General features: G+C 41.7%; 1 protein-coding gene across 1 annotated transcript; it reads left to right on the forward strand. All coding sequences in view use genetic code 11, as the record gives it.

Annotated features, from left to right (window-relative positions):
* Positions 1-4,941: 4,941 nt before the first annotated feature.
* EGR_05055 (hypothetical protein) lies at positions 4,942-17,897 on the forward strand (the record flags this gene model as incomplete). Its single annotated transcript, XM_024494304.1, has 8 exons — positions 4,942-4,990; positions 5,043-5,161; positions 7,044-7,215; positions 8,590-8,900; positions 10,400-10,439; positions 12,838-12,904; positions 14,470-14,502; positions 17,804-17,897. The coding sequence occupies 8 exons, from the start codon at positions 4,942-4,944 to the stop codon at positions 17,895-17,897; spliced, it is 885 nt and encodes a 294-aa protein (XP_024351253.1).
* Between the last annotated feature and the right edge of the window lie 664 nt (positions 17,898-18,561).

The following is an 18,561-nucleotide window of genomic DNA, read 5'->3' on the forward strand; positions in this document are numbered from 1 at the left end:
ACATGGTAAATCACTGCATCGCTTCTGCCTCCTCTTCCACCTCTTACACCATCTCTGTATAGTTTTGAAGTAAATAATATTTTTTGATTACGCTTGAATGCAGCTATAGTTTGTCAATAAAAATCATGATTTTAAAGGCAGTTTAAAGAAGCCCTGAAGGTAATATGGAAGGGGAAAAGAACTTTTCTAGTTAAAGGATAAGTCCAGAAAGTAAAATTAGAATAAGAAATCGCAAAGTGGTTGCTTTTATTAAAATTATTTGAGTCAACTTGAGGTGATGGATTAAAAGCTGGTTTTGTTTTTGATGAAATGGTGCAAAACGCATCTTGGACTACAAAATACAAAATTTGACTATCAAACAAAGAAAACTCTTTAGCAGTTATATACATACTTTACTGTTTTTTGGCTTTTTTCAATGATATCCAATTACTGACTTCATTGAAAAGGACTAAAGAGTGAAATTAGTTACGTATATGTGATTAAAAGACATATTCTAATTATTTTTCCTTCCCAAGTTTACTTGAATTAGATTATGTATTACTTATTTCGTTTCCACTTGAAAAAACCAACCTCCTTTCCCACCTTTTTGGGTTGCCTAGTCTGAGGCCATTTCTTTATTCTCGCACTGTCTTTTTCTTTGGGCAAAAATCTATTCAGAGAAATTGGCTTAGAAAATACATCAAATTAATCTGGCTGATCCGCTAACTTTATGATGATTCTGTTTTGACGACTGGAAGTCTTTGAATAGGCCAAGTGGAGTTTTACAAGGCCGTCATTTAGTGTCTTAGTTCCGCGATCGATGATGCATTTTGGAGCCGACTTGGAGGCTCTACTGAGAATACCTAAGGCTTCGTTAGGGATATGATTAATTGTGAAACCGCTAAACTTTTGTTGTCACATTTGATTGGTCCATTGAGGTCATCTATTTCCACTATGCTTTTACCACGAGTGACACCTCCATCAAACATTAAGTTACGAGAATAAGTCGCCATGCCAACTTTTCGTACCACCTCTAAAACATTGTTTGTCTCTGTTATCAAGGAAGAATTAGTAAAGGTAAGTAAATACGGGGCTAGTAAAAAAAGCTAGCTAACCTCAATTCTACTTCGTTGGATTTAGTAACAAACGTAGATGAGGGTGTTTAATCATCTGAACGATCATATTGTGGAATTTAGGGGTGGTGAAGGGCAATTTACAGGTCAGGTCTATTGTCCTTGCAGGGAAGCCCAGCGTCGAATTTTGTCTTTGTGATCAAAAGTGATTAAAAGTATTCACGACTCCGAGGTCTGAAATACAAAATCTCAAATTAATCTGCACCCATTTGCCAAAATGCCTTTCACATAAAAACACCGTTTAATAAGGAATTTTCTTAATTAAGAAAATCTAACTTTTCCATTTAGTTGGCGTAAAACACGCCTCTGTCGGCATTTTCTTGTGAAAGAGGCATTAAAAAGCGTCAATTCAATTCTATTATTTTTTGTCAGGCTAATCACATGACAGGGCTGTGATTCCTTCTTTTCATCCCAGCAGGACGAATTATCCGACATAAACAAAACTCATTGGTTGAAGTAGATTATTCTTTGCTTTTTTGAGATGCTGGATCAAAATACGCTGTATACAAACTGTGAAATTCACTAGACACACGCCTCACTAATCCAAACGATCACCCAAATGTCAACCTTGTTCTAGCGGGTTTGTTTATATTCTCAGATTAAATCTTGACTCAATGGTCTCTAGAACGCATTTTCAAAAGTCGTAATTGGCAAGACTATTACTTCACTAATCAGAATGTCACATAAACCTAACAATGTGCTGATAACTAAATAGTGACGATGGAGCCTTTCATTTTTTGCAATCGGAAATGCTGTTTTAACCTGGTTTGCGAGATCTCGGCCGCCACGCCTAGCACCGCTAACAAGTTTAACAAACAACTCAAATCTACCGTATTTTTCTAGTTAGGAAGATTTATCCGATTTACGTCTGTATAGCTTTTGACATGAAAACCAAGTAGCCGAGATAATGTCCATCAATTTGCATTCAGTTTTGTTATATCTTACTCCACCAGTTGACAGAGCTATGACTCTACCTCCAAAGTTTTTCTTCCGTTCAAGTAAAAGTGATTTATTTTGAAACAAATGAAGAAAATTGTGCCTTTTGTGGAATTGAAAGCTAGTACATGCATACTGGTGCTTTGCTGTGCACAGATTTTCGTAGTGAGGCTACCTCCAACTGAGTAATCTAACAATCATTGCATTAACATCTGGAGATTGAATAGGAATTTTAGTTTTTGAGGCTCTAAGTGCCACATCAAGAGCTGAGTCGTTAAAAGCTATTTCCGGCTGTGATGGAAGAGAACAATCCTACGTTTTTGTTTCTAAAAGACTGCTTAATGTCGAGCTCAGAGCTAATGTCTAACAGGCGGTTTGTCTTGCCGAATGCATACTCAGTAGAGATAACCAGTTGTTTTGTTTATTCCTCTGGGACGAAGTTCTTGGTTAAATTTGTTTCGGGTGGCCGAGCAAATGAGGGACAGTCTGGTTTATTTTTTCCACTTCAGGTTGATAATTAATTGATGATGAAAACGATCTGTTAGGCTAAGAGAAGGGTACGTTACGTCTTTCCAAATTCTAGTTTACCATAATATTTGTTGTCGCTTTGTAGAACTTTGATTATCTGTTTACCTCTTCGTTTTGATAACGAAGGCGATTAAGGTTCCGAATTTATGCTTTCGCTGGGCAACATGACCTCCAGGCCAAGCCAGCGGCCTCCCAGCCCTTCTGTACGCTGACAATGCACATTCTGCAATAGAATTATGTCTTTTTTGTCTTTAGAGAAGTCTCGGGGGGCTATAAATTGAAGAATAAACGGAAAGTGAGGTTTGGTAGATAAACAGCGCGGTAATTGGATAGATAATTTTACTTTCATCCTCTTTATTCCCTTGCACGGGTTTAGTTTGAGTTTCACTGCCCTGCTAACATCATCCCAGCGATAAAATTATTGCTCTTAGGCTAGCATTTTGGTTTCATAATAGGTAGAATAATGTCCAGTCGGGCTTACGTAATCGAAAATTCGTTTAGGAGCCGATTCTTTGTCAGATTCTCTGACCGGCGCCTAGTGGGCCGTACGCAACATGTCCAAGCAGGCTTGCAATTAATCATGAGCATTTTAGCTCCCAATAGGTGTACACGCTGCATTTTTATTCACCGTCTTAAAATTCCACACATCTTTCTGGTCGTTGTCTAAAGTAGGGGGGTTAGTTTTCCTTCTCTATCCTCCTCCAGAGACACGGCATTTCAGGCGGATTTTTCAGCAAAGACTAATGCCTTTCTGCCTTTCTCTGTCTCTCTTCTCTTGCTTGCACTTGCTACTTAACTACGGGATGCAATTGCGCCGCGAGACAGGGCACAGAGATTGTCTATTCACTTATCTCAACTTCTCTATGCAAATAAGTGAGAGGGTTTCGTGTACTTAAGTATGCAAAGTATCTTCCGATTTTATTCAGTTTTCATGACTATTTTAGACATTATAACCTCTTTAACTTGGTTTGCTTTGCCGTAGACATTAAAACGACAAAGTTCTGGGAAAAGTCTTGGCCAAATCAGCAGCTATGGCGAAATCCATTTCAGTCTCTTCCTACCAATGAGGAGCTTCCCCTTCACCTTGTCTGTGATTTTTAAAAAACCTGAATTTATCTCCAGTAATATCATTTATTGTTGTTCCTTCAGTTATCACTGAAGACGTAGAGAAAAGAGCCACAAAGGGAAGTTGGCCGTCACAGTCTAGATGAAGCCAATTGTGGCAGATGCGTCTGACTAGATCAGCTGCTGCTCGAAAAAAATGCGTTCATCTTCGGGCAAAGAACATTTTACGAGCATTTTTATTGGCTTGAACATAATCGACCGTTCTGCGGCACCAAATTGTGAAATTAGCTGTTCTAATTGCATGTCAAACATTTTTGACTCTTGGATCTAAGCATCATGCGAACGTGACTCTGGTAACGGGCGTATTAATGTACGGAAGGGCTGCGGTTGGCTACTAGCATGGACGGAATGGCAATGTCCAGATGGATTTTGGAGAGCGGAAACTTAAAGTATCTCTTTGAGCTCCAGGGTTGCCAAGTCTCCACCGCCACTACCAGTGGCACCGGAAGGGAAGCCACGAAGAGTCCACCCCAATAACCAATCAAAATATTGGCCTTCACCGCTCGTTTCTTCGGCAGCAACCGTTTTACACTTCTAAGAAGCCTTTTATTTCAGCCGTGAAACTATGGGATTATTATCGACTTGTACACTGAAGAGCTAAGCATAATGAGGGCCCATTTTGCCAACCGATCACAAAAAGCCTTTTCCCCACTATTTTATGGTAAACAATGCAACGGTTGCAGACGGAGTACCAAGGAGGATTTAGATTAGGAATTGCTTACCCTTCTATTCTACGATTTAAATATCTTATTTGATACTGAATTCTTCAGGGATAAGAAATCTGATGTGTATAACTCGGGGCTCATTTGACTCATATGGGTGTAATTATTTGTTATTTATGCAATCGAACTCATTTTTGATATTTCAAGCTTGGATCAACCTTAACGATGGTCCCAAATTTCATCCAAGTTAACTAGTTTGGAAACCAATTAACATTCGAAAAGTCGGCAAATTTCAGCGTCAAGGACACCGTGAATCCGTGGCTTAACAAATTTGAAGTCACATCAACATTGCATACCTTGAACATTGCAAAATTTGATATTTTTTGGTGTGAGGTCATTTTTTTACTAAGGCCTCAAAAAGACTGAGGGAAACATGTGAATTCTTTAGCTTACCTGTTGACATTGTAAAGTCATCGTGAACCACCTTATGAGGAGCCTCTGACAGTTATGAATGTGGCAAAAACACAGAAAGGGGTTATTTACGTCCAAATTTATTGCCAGAGGATTGAGAAGGGAAGATGCCTTATTTTAGACCATTAGACGATCCTGCGTTCATGTCACTTTTAGGTAATTTGCTTTTATATCTATGGGAGAAATTGCATATATTCACCTTTTCGAGAAATGTCAAAATGGAGAAAAAGAGGTAGAGATAGAGAGGGGGGAGAGGAAGAAGAAGAGAATGCTGGTCTGTCTTCGTTTCTGCTGGAATGCGAAATGATTTGGTGGGGAAATTCAACTGTCAGAGTGAGCGGCATTTCTGCCCCAGGCTTCCGTCATTAAAGTGAGCCTAAGGGAAATCCGGGAATCAGATGTCTTCTCCCATTTCCTTTTAGTAAAATTTGTTTAAGTAATGCTTCCATCCAACGTGATACTCATAAAAGAAATGTTTCGTACTAAAGCCCCCTCGACATTTGTAAATAGTTTCACTTTGAAATTTCAAGGTTTGAGGCCTGTTCTAGCATGAGGATGAAAGAAACTTTCACAAGTGGTCTAAATAGGTCTTGAGAGCGCTTTAGGACATATTTGTATGCTTTTGTAACTACATTAAACCATTTCAGGCTAGGATCTGTCATCTGTCACCTTCGACAATAAAATTGCAATAATTTTTAAAGAAAATGTGCTTATCGGTACCTCACTTTGAAGACATCTAATACCATCAAGTGGGTAGACAAGGGAAAGAATTTGCGAAAATTTAAGCTGCCATTAACTAAAGGCTTGGAAATCGAACATATCGTAACCTTCTGAGCACGATTTTGCCCCGCAAATTGCTTGCTCTCTCCAGACTGGGAACCACATAGTAAATAACTGACATTTGTAAATTTAATGACGAAAATCCCTTTGAAGGCAAGCTGTAACCACTTATGCTTAGATGCGGGATTAAAATCTATAGTTTAAATCTCAATTAAATGCTATGGGAGACCTATTACAGTACTTTGATTATTTGTTTAACTCTCTGACTTGGCTTCGCAAGCACTTAAGGCTCCGTCTATGTATTTTCTCTGGGCGGTATGGTCTCTGGGCCATGCAAGTAGACACCTCCCCTCAGCCCTCCTCTGCGTCGGCAATACATGTTCTGCCCTGGCATTGTGCCTCCTTTTGTCAACAGCAAAGACCCGAGACGCTGCATTAGTGGCAGCGGAAGGCAAAATCCGATCCTAAAGGACAACTAACTTGATTCTCATTCCTAAACCCTAAACTTTAACATGATTGAAGAGGGACGTCTGCTGTGAATGGAAGAATTCAATATGATCCCCAACAGAATGGTTGGGAATGACGTCTATCTTCAGCAGCTGTTCCAGTCCCGTGTTCTGCAGGAGTGTTATTTACTACTGAACCGACGCTACCCATGGCTGTAAAACTGTTTGGAAAGGCTTGTTGTGGAGCTGTATACGGTACCCGTATGAAGATGTCAATAAAGGACACACACATGATATCCCTACCTCTCTACTAGCTAGATAGAACTTAGATAGATACGACTGGGCGGCACCGAAGTGAAAACAAAGTAACGAGGAGGAACAGACTGAAGACTTTACCCTTATCTGCTATTCTAAACCTCGGCCTCCATTAAATGACCGCACTAGCGATGGATTTACGAGATGACCAGCACAGTCCTTTCTCCCCAATACAGCTTTCAAACATATTCAGGTAGAAGTGTTGAGTGTGATCATTGAAGTTGCTTTTAAGCATCTTCTCAGTTGCATGCGAATTCGATGAGTGGCGCTGTTGGTTCTTCGGTACCTTTCCTAAAGCGCCGACTACGTTGTGATGGCCGACGCAGGAGGTTGACGAAGGGGAGCATCGAAGAAAACGCTTAAAAGAGAATAGGGGGCTACGTTATCCTCTAATTTTCTGTTTAGCTCTTCGTTTTGGTTACGTGGACACTCAGAGCTCAGCGATTGCGCTCCCAGACCACGCCAGTAGCCCCCACTTAATCCTTCTGTACGCCGACGAAAACTATTTTTAAGGGGAAGCCTAAGGATACTGCAATTTAGTTTATATTGTGCGGTTAGAAAATTTCGGCAAACTCGTCTTAAAACCAGGTTATTTGAAGAACTTTTTAGTAATAAACTTACCGTAAAAGTGAATGGAAAATAAACTTATTTGATATCCTTTATTGCAGGTTAAATTGAGCTTAACTAGTAAAACCATGGATAAAAGCAGTTTCAAACGAGTCGTCGCTGAGCTTTGGAGGGTTGAAGGGCCAAGTCGAGGCATCATTATTTCTGTTGATTTGGATGGCCAGAAAAGTGAAGAAGATCTCATTAATGCCAGTGGTGGAACCTGTGGCGCGAGTCTGTGGCTCGCCATTCCGTAACACTTTGGGTACAACTCCTGCTCTTAGATGAACTGTGGCGGTAATTAAATTTGCTACTAATAAAAATGGAATTTATGTCATTCTGCTCCTAGATAGGTGGGACTCGGAGAAATTAGCCGTATATGGGTCTCAGCCAGTGCTTTGAAGTTTGAGTACGCATCTGTGGGGTCCCGAGGCTTCCCCGACGTCAAAGGAAGGACTAATGCTTGAGCCGAACAAATATTACCGGCATAGGAAAGGGCTGAGGGCTACTGGCATGGCCTCGTCATAAAATCACCACTTGGAAAGCGTTTTTTAACCACATTCGCCACCTTGGCTTCAAGGGCAAATTGCCCGCCGCCATCCCGGTGTTGCATTGTTCGAATATGGCACTGAGGGCCATTAAATTTTCTTCACGATGTCGTCTGCTACCTAACAGCAAAGAATGCACTTACTCATAGACCTGTATTACCCCACATCTATTCCACTACTTTATGCTTAACCAGCTTTTTTGTGACAAGCTATGTTAATCTAAAAAAGAAATGCGCGTCACATATTTGTGACGCCTGGCCCAGGAAATAAAATCAAAGTGTCATATATTTAACGCTGATAGCGTACATTTTAGTCCAAAATAATGAAAGGGCCACATTCAAATCAGTCTGATTTCAAGAAATACCTTCTTTATTCATTGCAACGATAATTACTCTATTAGTGGACAGTGGTAAGCCCATGCTGTGGTATATTTGGTTCTGGCTACCTCAACAGTGATCTAAAAATGCTGCTCTGAGAGAGCCAAAGAAAATGAGCTATGGAATCGAGTGTTCAAAATACTTTGGTCGGTAGCATTTCCAGGAACTCGCTCCTGGGTAATGCAGGTTTGGTGAGAAAGAACAGTCCTACTGGAGGGCATAGGATATTTCCCTTTCCCAGTATCCGATTATAGGTGGTAACATTGAAAACTAATGTGATGTTCATGACTTACAAACTGTCACAGGTGATGCTCTTTTGTTATGCACGACTGTCAGCGCTTCAATGGAGTTGGAGCAGAGCCATTCGGCACTCCTCCCACTCATCCCTTCTACATGCTTAAAAAGCATCAAGTCGATTTTGACAAGGCAGTTCCTATAGGACTAAAGATATTCACTTGATTCGAATAGACAAAAACTTACTCCCTTTCATTTTCGTCCATATTTCCTCGGACTTGCTCTGCAGTTTTGCGGTTCCATTTAATGTATACCCATTGAGAGGGCCACAGACGAAAAGGAAGATATTTCCAGCAGCGGTGTGTGACCGAGGGGGTGTCAGTGACATGCATTATCACCTTTTGTGGTATGCCCTAGCTTTTGGCAATGGGTTTATATTTAGTTATGAGGCGATCATGTTTTGTACAAGTTTTTCCCAAACAATTGGCATGACCTTTGTATTTGCACGAAAAAATTTGAAAAGTGTACTGAAAAATATGAAACTTTCAACCGCACACACTGGCAAATGTATACAATGACAGGAAATGCAATGAAACGTGGTAGAAAGAACCTTAATGCCTCAGTGGAAAATCTCCCACCACAGTCAACAGAAGGTACATTTCGTTCCTCAGATAACAGCCCTCCAACATTCATGTTTTACTCTCAATCAATCCGCCCTCGAAACGGTCTAGTTCAACATATCTATGATGTGTTGGATCAGGTAAAATGGGCTGGAGGTCAAATGCATGTGACCTTGGCGACAAACGGGTTAGAAGACAGTACAAGGAGCAGAAAACATGATTAGCCTTCTCTAGCTATTTGGACCCTTATGACAATCTCTGATGAGTAAAAGTGCTGGAGTGGATGAAACGGAGTACCATACCAAAACCAGTCATAGGACAAAGATGAGGAATGTGACGCTGAAGAAGGTGGTATTTTGCCCCCGGAATGTCAGTCGCAAACGCGCTAACAAGCAGTATCCTCCACTTTTTTTCAGACTAGAATAACTTTACTGGATACCTAAAGGGGATTTGATTCACGTTATAGAAGAAAAACATTTGCCTTACTGTGGCCAATAATCACTAAACTAGCAGTCGAGAAGAAGTGGGATTATCAAGCCGACCGATTTCACCGACATGCGGCGCTTGGGCGATTAAATTAGCGATATTAAAGCTGCGACAAGCGGGTGAAGAAGATGCCGCTACTAGCACGCAAACTTAAAGACTCCAGTTAATTTTTACTTTTAAACACGAAAATGCCCCTATTTCCTCTTCTTTCACCTCACCTCCTCCTCCCGCTGGCAGCAACACTCCCATCAGTCACGCCACTTGCTAATAAAGTTGAACAATAATGCCGTCTTTCATCAGTCTTGTGAGCTGCTGACACCAAGTTTGACATGCTCAAGCCTGGATCAAATGGCACATTCGCTGTCAAGACACGGTGTAGCTACCGGTCTAACCTACTCAGGTTTACTGTGTCAAAATCCTGGAAAGGATGGGAGAAGTGACTGATTTTAAAATAAAAATGTTTCAGTTGTTTATTTTTTGGCAGCATAATGCTTCCTCTTAATAATCCACTTTCATGCTCCTCGAACTCAATGATGGTGGCCCAATGGTATGAGTCTGCGCAATGAATGGATGAAAGCAAGACGCAACATCGGATAAAAAGAAAGTTAGTTACGATTTCATCGGCTGAATATTATGTAAAAGTAATCAAAAAATGGAAACTTCTGTGGAGGTTTGATCACTCACAGCAGAAGACCTTTTGAAGAATTTCGGCTGTTGTTCCGTCCTGGCTGGTAGTGAAGAGTACTGATTGCTGGCACAAAGTTACCTCTGCTACAAGCCGCTAACCCCTTGTATGGGCTAGTAGCTCCCACAACATCTTAAAGAGCAAATCAGGCCTCTCAGTTTTGTGTTTAGGAGCTAATAAAGTTTTCACTTGGTGCAATGTATAGTGGATCCCTCCAAATTGTAGTTTTCAAGAACATAAGGCCCGCTATTATACATTTCCTTTATAATCGTGTCTCCCAACTACTAAACATCCACTCAAATATCATCTCTGAGCTCCCAAGTGGGTAGTTCCTCTGAGAGGCTAGAATGACCTGTCAAGGCTTTGATTGGCTGGCCACACTCCAGCCGTCAACTCTGTTGATATTCTGATGCAGCGTTTACTTTTAAAGCAACCTGATTTTATGTCATTTCCTCAAAGTCTTATTAGGAACTTCAAAAGGTTCACTTTGGATGGAGCAATCGTGATGGTAATTGAACATTTTTGAAATACCTATACATTACGGTCTGTGTACTAAAGCATCTATTTTTATAATGAAATAATTTATAATACCTTGATTTGCTTTAAGATTCGCTATTTTTAGGTGTGTTCAAGGTAAACCGGGAATTTTAAGCTCGTCATACTACGGAAACTGTTTTTTTTTTACTTTACACGCAGTACCTACTGCATCTTATCACTGAAGTTTATGCCTGAAAATCACATTTGGGGGAGAAAAAATAGGTAAAAATAGGTAGCACTGTTGTGATAAACCAGGAGAGTCTACTTCACCTCATCATTGGTGCTGGTAGATGCTTAATGCTCGTTCGCCATTCCTGCAGAAAGATCTTGGCACAGGTCACGCATCGGCCGGGGGTCCCAGATCAGGCGATCTTCACAATAAACATTCAAAGGCATGACATCTCTAGTGGTGGACTGGGAACCACCACTGACAATCGAACGAAGGGCGAGCCTTGAGGCATGCACATTCAAATGTCAAACCAGTGGACTGGTGAGCGTCCCATTGCCGCATCTTACTGAGCTCGAAGTGGACTTCAAAGAGTTTTACGCCCTCGTCCCCAAGACACTTCGTTGATTACCACAATTAGCATGTTCCAGGCTGGTATGGGTTGCTGCTGCTGTCAGGCTTGCGCAGGACCACGGTTGCCAGGCCTGTGTGTCAGATGCCAGTACTCGCATAGTAGGCCACAATCGTCGCTTACCGCTGTAGTAATGGCATAACTGTGAAACCGTGCAAAACCGCAATTGCAGAACCCTTCTTAAGTTTGATTTGATTTAAGTGCCTCTTAATTTATTTCCTTTAATTGTTTTATGGAAGCTAACCTAAGTTTTACCGGTTTTTGAAACAAAAATTGACACATCTTTCTAATAATCAGCCTGCCAGAATTTAGTTTAGCTCCAGTCTTATTCATTTACTCGTCACTAGAAAAAAAGAAGCATGTCACCCTCTGTTCCCGCAATAATAATTTTTTAACATACTACTATTTGTTATTTGGTATATGGCTTCCACGTCATATGATAATAGCTCGGATAGTGTTTGTGACCAATAAAAGTGCAATAACTTCCTTTGTTTATAAGCCTTACTCTATTATCCTCCCTGCGCTCTTCATTAATAAACAGAGGAGAATTACGGTTAATGCCCGCCCGCATCATTGTTTTCTCAACTGAAGCGACAACCACATTTTGGCGCAATTCTAGCGTGCAAACCGTAGTCCACGAGCCGAGAGCCATGTATATCAATCAAATGGAGCCTAACCTCTTGACACCTGTCCACTTTGATATACAGTCAAGATCTGAGTTGATGCAGACGAAGTCCCTCTCTCCGCCCTGCTTAAGGCTAATGTAGATTGACTTTCTTTCCTCAGACTTCGTGGCAGCACTTCACCGTTTTTCTGATGCAGCTGTTGCAAGACGGCAAAGCGGACCAAAGGGCAAATAACGGTTACCCGTCGATCAGGAAGACGGAAGTATATTGCCTTGCATCAACTGGCCGCCTTTTCTGTTTCATTTACACAGTGCCTTATCGATTTTCGATTACTTGGTGGAGCTGATGACAGTGTGAGGAATTGATTTATCGATTACCGTAAAGACTTTAACTGGGCGCAGAATTGCCGTCAATGGAAGGGATTTTGGAAGCTCTGCAAATATTAAATTCAGATCACGGCGGTACCCGGCTGTCAACACTCGATGACCTTGCCTCCTCACCGGTTACGCTTTGCAAGACTTCTGTGCACGCCCCTTTGAAACGCCAGTATATTTTAGAAAGTCACCACTTTACTTTGATTGCAGTGCAAAATGCCAGTAATTTTGTCTAGTAACACCTATTAGTGCGTGTCCTCAAAGGATGTGCAATGGGTTTTCAACGTAAGCACTCCGATGTAGGCCTTTAAGGCTACGTTGCCTAAGCAAATGAGTCAAGGTCACTCGCAAAAGGCAACCCCACACATTACTCAATCGGCTAAGAGATGTACAAAGCCCTTGATTCTAAATATTATACTGCAGTCCTATTAAAACCTTGACGTTATCCAGGCCCCAGCTTAGTACACTGAGTCATAACAGCAACTTTCTTTCTTAACCCGATGAATTTTGGAAAGTGATCTATTATAAAAAAGAAATTAAGGAGAGATCCGAACCAATCGATAAATAAAACGCTGAGCTCGCATGGCTGAGCAATTTGCGAATTCTGAGGAGAATCCACATGTTAGTTACTGTTTAGTTCAAGGTCACTGAACACGTTTTTAAGTTAGCTGTCAAAAACATCATTATCATATGCTGCTGTTCCCGAAGTTATTTTCCCACTACTGCTTTCTCCTTCAGCTCTTTAACCTAGAAACTTGCAAAATAACTGTCTGAATTGGTTTCTTTGATAGGTGATGAGTCAACGAAGTCAAATCACACCCATCAGTGTAATCCGAAGGATGAAATAAGATCAAGATGGTAAGATTTGAAATCTCTCTTTTTTCCCTAAATTAATGACATGAACAGCTTTGGTTGCACGCCTTCAAGTAAGTTTTGGTTGTAGCAATGTCATCACAAGAAGTTAAACTAGAAACGAGGTAGGAAGGCCACATAAAATTCGATTGTTTGGCTTATAACATCTTTTGAATTACTCAATGACTGCTTACCCTGGTGGCTCCCATGTATTCTCCATTCAAATAATGCAGAATCCGTCTGCCGAAACTGATGCACAAAGACCAAGCCCAAGCCTCCAGTACAGGGGTATGATGATCTCCTCATACAGTGTAGGCTACCATCCCCTGTTTGGAATAAAGCTAATACTAAAATCACCCATCAAGCAGATTGGCTGAGTTTAAGACAATAAAGCGGATTTGCAATCCTCTCGACCTTAAGATAGTCGCGATTCCGGACTCATGTGCAATGTAACTTTAAGAGAATATTGCATCATCTGGATCTGTGAACTAGGTCACAAGCGTATTAATCGTTGACAGGTTATAGTCAAACCAGCCCTTCTGGATGAGGCAAATATAAAGTGTCATTTTCATCGTTTTTTGTTGTTATAAATCAAAGATTCAGTGGTTTTTTTCCTAAGAGGTGTAAGTCCACTCTTCATCGTACCTTGCCTCACTGAAATGCCAAAATATTAGAATTAGGCTTGTCATTTTATGGCTCAATTTTGTTTTCAATTAAAGCTATTACTTTTAAGAGGCAATCTTCATGTTTAAAAAATGAAGAGATTAAGGTTGAGAATCTGGTTACTATCTCAGTCCACCCTGCCAAAATTACCAACGAATGCTAGAATCAACTCTTGACTGGCACTAAACATCGAGGACCTCAATCGGGAGGCAAAAAAAGCCAACTTTAAGATGGTGTTTGAAAATTAATTTGAAAAGTCACCATAAATGGATGTGCATTCTTTCAGGCAAGCAAAACGCTCATAGCTACTGCCATCTCAAGGCAGGAGACGAGTTAATCACCTATGCCCCCAAAAGAGCCTGATTCTGGTCACTGGCACAGATTTAAAAGGACTAAAACGTAGAAGGCGATTGCGAAGGAGAAGAATGAGTCAAAAAATTGAACATCTATGGGCTTTAAACACACCTCTATATTGTGCAACCCTACAATAGGCTAGCTCCATCTTAGTCCCTCCAGAATCAAGTCCTTTGTTTTACCGAAATTTACCCAAAACCGCTAAACGAAGTGATTTTACTGTAGAAAAACTAGTTTGATCGAAGTGGACTTCGAATTCCATGTCTACAATTGATTCGAATTGTAAATCGACGACATCAGTCCAGGGATGAGAGATCGAGGTTTTCATTAAATAAAGGATGAAATCACAGGGGTTCTGCTAAAAAGGCTCTGTAGAACTGGAAAATTGCGTTGCAGAATTCTTAATGAAAAGAGCTGGGAATCGGCATTCAGCCTTATCAAGGGGCCGTAAAATGAGGCCATCGTTTGGGCCCGCTTGAGGCAAGTGTGACCTTTTCTCCACCCCTGTTTCATGCTCACGTAAAATCACCATCTTAACAACTCATCTTGCAAAGGCATAATTATCATGTAATATTAACTGCTCAAAGGTATGACAGGCAAGAGGGGAGGACAATCTGATTATTGTAGGGGTTAGCCTCATCAAAAGTAATGATAAGCCCTAGTCTTTTAATGAAGGGGTAGGAGGGGGACTGATATTGTTCAAAAGTAACCTATTTACAAAGCCAAAAGTATATGTCTAACTCTAGCCTCTTTCTGGGGTACTTTTCTCAGCATTATCACCGATAGCCTCACGATAGGATGGTGGATCCGAGAGATTGTCATAATCCGGCAAGTAGGGTACCTCACTCGGCAGTATGAATCCCTCGGGCGGTTGTATAGTTTGCTGCCTCGACGACATTTCCTGCGGGGCCAGAATGAAAGCAGAGCTCTGCCTACTCACATCCTCAGCATCCAGTCCATATTTAACGAGGACAAAGATCATGGAGTAGACGGAGCACATAAGTGTCGCCAGACACACCCAGTAAGAAGGCAGGTGGCGCTCCTCTCGAGCCTTCATGGAGGTGAGAGCAGCTATGATGCATGCGAGGATGGTGAAGGCGTTGACACCGAGGAGGAGTACCAGAGTCCATTGGTTGGTGAATACTGCCAAACTAAGGATAGTGGCACCCGAAAGAAACGCGAGGGCTCCATTCCAATAGCCAAGGGAGTAGGGCGTTGGGGTGGTAACTTCAAAGATACAGAGGAGGGAGGCGAGAATTAAAAAGATTAGCCCTACAAAGGCATAGTGCAGACGGCTGGTGAGATTTTTGGTGTCAGTGGAGGTCTCCATGCTACTGCTGTTGGTGCGGCTTGTGCGAAATGCAGTGACGAGAGCGTCGCTAAACGGTAGGCAACAGAGAGGCGTCCTCATCACATGAATGTCGGCAGCGTGACTAACTAGTACCACAACTGCCACCGCCACCGACTGTAGGTGCTAGTGTTGAGCCCGCGTGAACTTTAAGTTGAGGATTGTGTGGGTAATTGTGGTTTGTGTACTGGAGAGGGCACAACCTGCCGATTTTGAAAGTGTGCTATTAACAGCCCTCACGAAGTATAAAATGTCCGTATCACTGAAGGAACACCACACGTGACAGTTTGGGAATTATGAAATTAACGGCTTGACGACTGGTAATTCCCATTTTTATTATTCTAGCCAGGTCTGGCATGGCACGCACATGTTAATCCAAAAACTGGCCACCATAGCATCAAATCTAGCACCTTTGTTGTGATCATAGGTCAACCGACAGGAGGGTAATTCACTGATACATGTCACCAGGATGTTAAGTACTGCTTAAAATTATTACAATTCATTCACTCGTTAAATTGAGTCCAAACTGTCGAATTGTTCGTGTAGAACACTGCACAAATGAGGCTGCAATCACCAAGAAGCGAATAGGCGGTTCCGAGGAGCTGAATAACCGCGACACTTTGATGGTCAACAAACTACTAAATGCCAAATAACTTGTGCTGCCGAAGAAATCTCTAAAGGTGACTCAGTATTAAATTAGAGGAGTCTCTTTTTCTTTCCAGATCAGAGAACAAAGTGCCTCATATCTATCTTGCAAATTGACAGTGGATCTTTTGAATTGACTAGTAGTGATTGATAGCGCAGGAGGAGCTGCCTTTAATTTTTACGAAAAAGAGAAATTTTTCATCTAAAGCAGAGAGTGCATGTCGTTTGGGTCTCCTGATACAGTCTCTTCAGGCAGAAGACTAGAGACCTGTGGATAAAAATCAGCAGTTCGGACTATCAGTACGGTTGTCTTTTTCCAGTAAGCAGTGGAGCAGATTTCTGTCTCTCGAGATGACACATACAGTCAAGTAGACAGGTAGGGGGATGAAGAACTCATCTGCTTCTCCTCCCGACGTCACAGCACCTTGAAGGGAGGAGGCGGAGTAAGGAGCGCCGCATGTTGATAATTTAGTGTCTGAGGCTCACATCCACCCTTGTTAGAGGATAGCAGCACTTCTGAAGCCTCTGAATGTGTCTGTTTCGCATACAAACATTATTTATGCCGTCGGCGGTGGTCTGCCAATGACCACTTTTGCTCCCATCCAAGCTGTGCAACTTGCTTTGATGGAACCGGATTAAGAGGGTCACTTTTAATTGAGAGAACCGGAAGATTCATTGATTTACATCTCATTAACACCTCATTCCTCCGCACCCACCCATTCCAACCCCCACCCGTTAACCCAACTTGAAATTTGTTTTCTTTTGCCTTTTGAAATGTAGCCTAGCTGCAGAATGTACCACTAAACTCAAACTGGAAGGTATGATGCCTTTACAGAAATTCCATCTCATAGGATCCACATGGGCACATTTTATGAAATCAGATGCAATAAAAGTTATGCTTTAAAAGCCCGAGAAAATGAATTGTAGCACTCCGAGGCTTCCTTAGATTCGAGGGGGGGGGGAGAGCATAACACTCGGGTGGAAGATGCATTTTTAAAGTACGAAAGAGCTTGTAGGGGGCTACTGGCATAGCATGAAGGCCCGATCGCCCAGCTGAGGTACAATGTCGGAGCCTCCAAGTGGCCCGTTTCCATAAGCGAGAGTAAGGAATGACCAGTTTCATCGACTTTTAGTCATTTAATTTAATGGGAATGGATGAACGTTGGAGACTCGTACACTAGAGGCATACGACTAAGTGCAATTCATGATTTGGAACAAAGCTGCATCTAAATGTGATTTTACCTATCCTTAAATGAAAAGTTAGGTAAGGTAGAGTCATTTTAATAATCCATTCGCCCACTAATGCTAATTAAATTACTCCATCTGTAAAGTGTCCATTTGAATAGAATCACGGTAATCACAACTAATACGGGATCCCTGACTTAAACGCCCAACTTTTCAAGGAGACTGCAATACTCAAGTGAACAAAAACAACAAATACAGTGTATCATGAAAAGACTATACTAGCCAAGGATGACGTGGAACCAACTAAAATCCCAGAGCAATTATCGCCGCCTTGACAGGCATAAAGGATTCCGCGAACTTTTAATTGACTGGGTTTGAGTTGATGCTAAAAAAACCAACGCTCACAAATCAAAAAAATAAATGCATGTATGAGATTTAAGGCATCGTTAAAGTGTAGTACGTTGGTTGTTTAACTCTCGGTTTTGATAAAGGGTCGCCTTGGGTCTCCACCATTGTACCTTCGCCCGAGGGCTGGATCCAGGCCGAGCCAGTAGCCCCAGGCCCGAGTACAGTGCCTTCTTTCGTATTCAGAGTGAATCATTTCCAGGCACATTAAGCCTAGTGCAATAAATGAGTTTACCAGCAATTAGTCCCAGATAATCATATGGAATAGCACATATTTACTAATTTTTGAAACCCTATTTCTTAAGAATATTTTTATGTAAATCAGATTACATTCTGGGAATTATAGTAGCTTACTTTTGTAATAATATTTACTTAGCTGAAAAAAAATGTTTCTATTAAAGAACAACTCTTCGGAGTGACCCATTTACAAACATGTGGGCACAAGCGTACGATTTCATGTACAAATGTAGTACGACGGTTGTTTAACTCTTTGTGCTGGTGAAGAGCCACCTCTGACTTGGCTATTGCAGCACACCGGGTGGGCTGGCCCTCGGGCCATGCCGGTAGCCAAAACACCCTCTGTATGTTGAGTATACATGCTTCCTGCCCGAGCATTATGTCTTCTTTCGGTCCCAGGGAAGCCCCGGGACGCCACATTGGTGGCAGCGGAAAGCGAGCCCGATCCTAGAGGACAGCTATCCTGATTTTCAATGCTGCGTGATAAACAGCGGAGCGGGAGAAGTACATAAGCTACGGATGGGAGAATGGCGATGAAATTGACGCCTACCTTCGGTATTCATCTCAGTTCCGTGTTCTGCAGCAAAGCTATTATCAACTGAAGCAACACTAGCCGTGAACAATCTGGAAGATTCGTTACAGACTTTCCCCACCGTACTTGCATAAAGCTGTTGATAAAGTGAATTTGCAATACATCCTCCGTTTCCCTACTAGCTGAATAGAGCCCAGATAGATATGACTGGGCACCTTCGAAGTGGGAACAACGTGACAAGAAGGAACAGACACGAAGCTTTTCCCCCACGGACCTGTGTTAAATCCCGTCCTT

The sequence above is a fragment of the Echinococcus granulosus genome, assembly GCF_000524195.1.
Source record: "Echinococcus granulosus chromosome Unknown EG_S00035, whole genome shotgun sequence".
NCBI lineage: Eukaryota > Metazoa > Platyhelminthes > Cestoda > Cyclophyllidea > Taeniidae > Echinococcus > Echinococcus granulosus.